This window comes from Melanaphis sacchari, unplaced genomic scaffold (genome assembly GCF_002803265.2).
Source record: "Melanaphis sacchari strain LSU unplaced genomic scaffold, SCAv2.0 Contig330_pilon_pilon, whole genome shotgun sequence".
Taxonomy (NCBI): domain Eukaryota; kingdom Metazoa; phylum Arthropoda; class Insecta; order Hemiptera; family Aphididae; genus Melanaphis; species Melanaphis sacchari.
The window spans coordinates 245,508-251,744 of record NW_020271200.1 but is presented as its reverse complement, the minus strand read 5'-3'; the positions used below and the strand labels follow the sequence as shown (position 1 = coordinate 251,744).

General features: G+C 26.7%; 1 protein-coding gene across 2 annotated transcripts; it reads right to left on the bottom strand.

Annotated features, from left to right (window-relative positions):
- Window positions 1–468: 468 nt before the first annotated feature.
- Window positions 469–3,259, bottom strand: LOC112596656. 2 transcript variants are annotated; one of them, XM_025342415.1, is made up of 3 exons: window positions 2,924–3,259; window positions 1,677–2,026; window positions 469–1,279 (listed from the first exon to the last, which is right to left on the bottom strand). In XM_025342415.1, exons 2-3 carry the CDS (start codon window positions 2,022–2,024, stop codon window positions 617–619), a joined length of 1,011 nt encoding a protein of 336 aa, XP_025198200.1. In that variant the 5' UTR covers window positions 2,025–2,026; window positions 2,924–3,259; the 3' UTR covers window positions 469–616. The 2 variants fall into 2 exon arrangements, with proteins under 2 accessions (XP_025198200.1, XP_025198201.1); XM_025342416.1 differs by having other exon boundaries at window positions 1,677–2,079; window positions 2,924–2,938.
- Between the last annotated feature and the right edge of the window lie 2,978 nt (window positions 3,260–6,237).

Below are 6,237 nucleotides of genomic sequence, written 5' to 3'. Positions count from 1 at the left end.
CCAAGTGCTTTATCTAATCTGCCACATGTGGATGGCCAATCTCGGTGGAATAGTACACAAAGCGAGGTCACCAACACCCAATTATTCATGAAGTGATAGGTATACTGATATGAAACCGTCATGTTATATGTCTATTCATTTTTTCCTAGGCAATGTTACGATGACATACAGCTATTATATAGCTATAAATTATAACTAGAGTGCGGATTTCTATGCAATCGCATTTTTTTTCCTCTTTACTTTTTTGGACTTTTGTCAGTTATCTTCACGAATCATAACAATTTAAATCTATTGGCAAAATTTTTTTTTCATATTTCTGCATATTTAATGGTTATTGCATATTTTTACACAATTCGAAATGTATTACATAATAAAACGAAATTTTTTTATATACTTAGTATATTTAATTAATTATTATAAGTTGTTTAATTTGTGAATTTTATATAAATAAAAAAAATGTTCTTGCATATTTGTTGCATATTTTTATGATTTTTACTGCATATTATATGGCAAATTTTAATACTTTTTGGTGCATAAAAATCCGTGCTCTAATAATACGGCTACTAGTCGTTTGCAATTTAAAAACATTTATTCGCCCGAAGTTGCTATTTATTGGCTAGGTAAAAGGCATTTTCTCTTTGAAAACAATCCTAATTAAATCCCTTAATTCGTTGTTTTTCTGCTGTTCAGCTTCAAGCCGTTTTTCTAGTGATACTTTGTGAATGTTTTCAGAATCGTAACTGGCTAATATATTCAATAAGTCTTTCTTTTCCTTTCGGAATTGTGCAATACTGTTTTCGGCGATCTTTGTGTACCTCTTATTTTTGGCCAACTCCATTCTAAGCACACTTATGTTGCTGTCGTAGTTTAAAAACGAAGTTTTCTTTGGTTTCTCATTTAGTTTACTGTCTAATACTGAACCAAAATTTTCCATATACTCCTTGGAAGAGGCGACGAGTTCTGATCTGATTAGTTCAAAATCATCGCCTGCTATTTTTAACGTCGAATTGACATGAACTATTACGTCCTCTAGATTTTTAAATTTACGAGTGTCCATTATCTGTGTCAAACATTGGTAATAGAAATTATTAACACTGACTACAGAAACAATATTTTGCCAAAAACGTTTGCCCATAGTAGTCAAAATTTTATCTAATTCAGGCGTTCCAGTTTTGAAATCAATATCATTGGATTTCAACACATATTTTTCTACATTCAGTGGTTTTGGATTGTTTAATATTACGTTGGCATTAAAAACTTCAAACACATGATTTTTCACCTAAAAATAGTTATAAAAATTATACCTTAAAATATATTTATTTTATTGCAGTAATTTTATATATTGTTAGTAATAAATATATTTAGTGTAAATTTTGAATATACATAATATAATACTCAAAATATACCATAATATAAAATAGTAATCTATATTTTATTTTAAAGTTATATTCTATTATAATTATTATGTTGCTATGTAACGTTTTTATTAGAATTATAATAATTATATAATAAAAATAAATTCAACACTAGCTATCAATCTTAATTTATTTAAGGTTTTAATTAATTCAATAAAAGTCATAATTTGATATTATATTTCATTTTAATGATTCAATATTATTTATATACTGCATTGTATTCATATAGTTAAATTTAAATAAAATATTCACTAATCTTACAAAATTATCGACGTTTTCCACCTGTTTCGAGTCACCTTCTATTTTTATACAATCGTTGTACGAATTACATACATTTTTATAAGCATTGGCAAATGATTTCTTCTTAGCGATAAAATCATTAATTTTAGCATTTAGTAATTTGTCTAGGCATGACCTATGTTTGTCGATCAAAATGTTTACGTTTGATGATATTTCAGTAGGTTTCTGGATTTCTTGCTGATGATCCGCGTCGCAACTTTTGTAAGACCCCAATGAATGGTTAGATGCAAATAATATGGGAGACGCCAGTTCAATGCAAGGCATCGATTTTGTACATTCAATTGTTGTATTAGGTCCAGGTTCTGACATGGCTATAATAATACGTACGACACACGAATTATTATATACAATTTAATCGATATTCCTAGAAAAATGTTTACTTTTATTCATTAATGTAAATTTTAAAATCAATAAAATAAAAATCCAGTGAAATAAAATGTCCAAAGTTCAATTTAGCATGCAATAAAACATACTGTAGGTGTAATAATACTATGAATGTTGTATTTAGTTTTATAAAAGTTTTATTTTTGATCAAAAAATACGCGATTACAGCATACCAACGAATTATTAACAACCTAGCCAGCAGTTGTTTGTTTAACATTTTCAGTAACTACCATTACTTAAGAGTTTCAAAATATTGGTAATAATGTAATTTTGTCCTCAAAAAATACAATAAATAGAAATAATATTCCTATCTTGTAAGATTAACCAAATTTAATTATTTTATTTTTTTTTAAATATATAAAAGGAAATATTCTACAGTCTACACTGAACTCGGTTTTCAATATTTTAATCTCAAATTTTACAAGATGTCTTCAAAAAAAAAAAAAAATAAATAATTTTAAGCAATGTTGTACAACAAAAAGTACATAATATTATATTGTACTGGTTTTGTAAAATTTAAAAATAGCTATGCAAGCAAAACGTAACTGAATATTAGCATTATATCTTGTATACAATATCAATACAACGGAAAATGTATAAATATATTATATTGATATTATTTACTTTTTTTTAATAAAGCAATTTTTGCAAATTAAAAATAGACTTACACTTTGACGGTTAAACCTATATGGACCGTACCAGATTGTACCAAGATTTATACATAGATGTATACTTCTTAATACTTACATTCTATATACGTATGTTTATGACCTATACGTTGTTAGCTTTGTAATACAATAATTACTATGTTAGGGTGTACATACTTTGATCGTCGCGACGTGCATCTGAAGTAAACAATATATATACTGTATGGGGTGTGGGAATATCCGGAACGGGTTAGTATACGCTCACTGTTTCGTTTTTCGCACACCCACGCACAGAGGTATATAATAATAATAATAGTGCACCGGGTTAGTTTCTCTATTCATTCGTGACACAGATTTTAGAAAACGGTGTTGTTGACAAAAAAAAGAAAAAAAAGTACTTAAAATCGAACCAAACCACACCGAAACCGTCACAAAATACGAAATCGAACGATATTATATGAAATGTAACATATTCTCACGGAAATCATCCGTTTGAAAAGGTTAAAATCCTGTGCAAACCACCGTTTTATGTATACGGCGGGCGTGGGAACGTTGACGTCGTCGATGCGACTGCAGATATTACATTATTATTATTATTATTATTATTATTATTATTATGAGTAGTATTATATTATTGAGATACTGTCAGGTGATCGATATTATTGTAATATATATATATATATATACACGTTTCAGTTGTCATGATATTATGTAGGTATACCGGTGAAATATTCATGATTTATAGTTGTCATTATTATTGTCCATGTCTTCATCGATTAACGGCTGCATAATAAATGCAGCGATTCGCATAAATGGTTTTATATGTAAGATTGTTTAAGAGTTCGAGTGATCTGTAAATTTATTATTTTGCTGAAATAAAAAATGCATTTTATATATCTTACACGTGAAATCGAAACTAATGTACAAACCTAATCGATTCAGACAAAAGTAAAAGTCATCTCATGTTCGTTTTAAAACTATGGTGTATAGAGATGCTAATGATTTTTACTCTTTAGGAACACAGAGGTACCTACCAATCAATATAATAATATTATATATATATAATGTGCGTGTATTATACACATGATATAATGGATTTTCGTTATGTTTATTACACGCGATAAAAATCTGACCCTTATACCAGTAATATATTTTTCACCCCCCCCCCCCAAAAAAAAAAAAACAATATAGGTAGGTACCAATGATTTATTATATTTTTATATTTAGGTACTTTTTTAATCGAATTTTTTTTTCTTTTATAAGTTTAATAATCTGACGTAATTTAACAGCATATCCATTACAGGTGGGCATACCTCCCATGTATATAACATATATATTGTTTAGAATTCGTAAAAACGGTACGCGCATTGGTCATCCAAACCAAATTATGAAACTTATTGGCTTTCGCATAATATTTGTTAATCAAATCATTTCCTATTGTGATCTATAATAAACACGTGCCCAACAGGCAACAACAATATTGACTATTGTCTATTAGATATAATATTTTAGGTACCTACTCCAAAAACGTAAAAAGATGTATGAACATTGAAAGTCATTTAATATAATAAAATAAAATATTATGTTAATACTAAGTGTTACATAAGTGTAATAGTACCTAAACATAACTTTATTTCATTTATATTATTACTCAATTTTTACATTGTTTTTTTCATATAGTAATAATAATCTTCAAGTCTTCGGGCTTAGATAAGGTCACGTAAAAAAATTTCAATTAAAAATTTAATATAACGCAATAATAAGTACTCGAGTATTAGTATTATATATTATACACTAATTTATATCATAATATTATGGTAAAACATACTGCTGTGCCATTGACTATAATAACATAAACTATAATCTGTGAGTGGCTTATTAGTTATTACATACCCGACTACTTAATAATTATATTGTTATTTTGATAAATTTTCGGTTGAATGGATAACTGTCATTAGTATTTAAATGTTTTTACAGCTATTTTTAATTCTATAATCGACGGTATACAACTTAATTGGTCGAAGATTTACTCATTGGTAAATTTAATCCGCGATAACGACAAATAAATAAATACATAACATTGTAAATACTTAATAATTATGATAAAATACTTCAATTTAATAATTCAAAGTGACGTTTTTTAATAATATGCCTAGTATTTAGTAATACGATTAACTGATACCGTATAAGAACTATTGCGTATTTGTGTTTGAAAGTGCACATTACCTGTGTATACGATACATTACCAGTAATTTCATTAATATTTAACACGATTTTAGTCACAATACATTACAAAAAACTATAAAAGAAAAACGAAACGCATTGAAAAAAATTATAATTTAAAAAATGTATACTTAATGAGTGTTAGAAATACAAAGGGAAAAGGAACGACAACCGATTGGCCAACATTCTATAGTATCTAGTGTATAAGTAGAGAGTAACAACAGGATTTAAAAATATTCAAAATTATATTATCAACAAAAATATATTTTTTGTAAAAAAAAAAAAAAATAATTAACCAATATAATTTGAACATTTAGTAGGTATTAAATTACTTAAGTTATGACCGTTGCCGATAAGATAAAAGAAAAACATCTAACTGCTAAGTTAGTTTAAAAATTCGTCACGAAACATAATCATAATACAAATAATATAATAAATAATGAAATACGTTGATATATTATATTCTAACAATTTCATTTCTCCCGAGTACCTTCTGCTGCCCGGTCCCTTGTTCAATTGTTATACGCATACACACATATAATGTGTATAGTATATAATATGCTTATAAAATATATTTTATTGAACAACGATGGTCAGTAGAAAAGCAAAAATTTCGTTAATACACCATCTGGTATTTCGTTGCACAATACCATAACAATTAATATTATATATAATCTATACTCTACGAGAAGTTTTTAAAAATCAAAATTAATATTTTATGATTTAATACACCATATCAACTTATAATAATTCATATTAATTAACTACTTCTCTATAAAAAATTTATTCAACATCGAAGAGTAGTGATTGAATTGTGATGACTGATGGATAATAATGTTGTTTTTATAATTATTCTTGTAAATTTTGACTTAGTATTATACTATTATTCGCTTTGATATATTAATATAAATATTATGCATATAATACACTGCGATTTATAAATATAAAATAAAAACAAATTATCCAAAAATGTGTGTCCAAACTTAATGTCTGCTGTATCGTACAATATAAACTGCTAATTAATGAAAAATAGAGATATCACTTTTTGCAACATCGTGTATTATAATACTGTATCAATATATTGGTATGTATTTTCTTAAAAAAAATGATAATGATTTCGTCAGAATACTGCAGGTTGTAAAATCGTGTGTAGTTTGACACAATTTATTTAATTTTACAGAATTTAACAAAATAAATTAAATTTCCCAGTTTCAGTATGAAATCAAAATTTATAGATACAGTAACCTGCAGCGAAGTGACTGTATTAA

Bases quoted from the DNA above. Each gene is read 5' to 3' on its own strand.
- LOC112596656 (XM_025342415.1), bottom strand. From the start codon at position 2,024: ATGTCAGAACCTGGACCTAATACAACAATTGAATGTACAAAATCGATG. The intron at 1,280-1,676 runs GTAAGATTAGTG...AACTATTTTTAG, and splicing joins TGGAAAACGTCGATAATTTT to GTGAAAAATCATGTGTTTGA.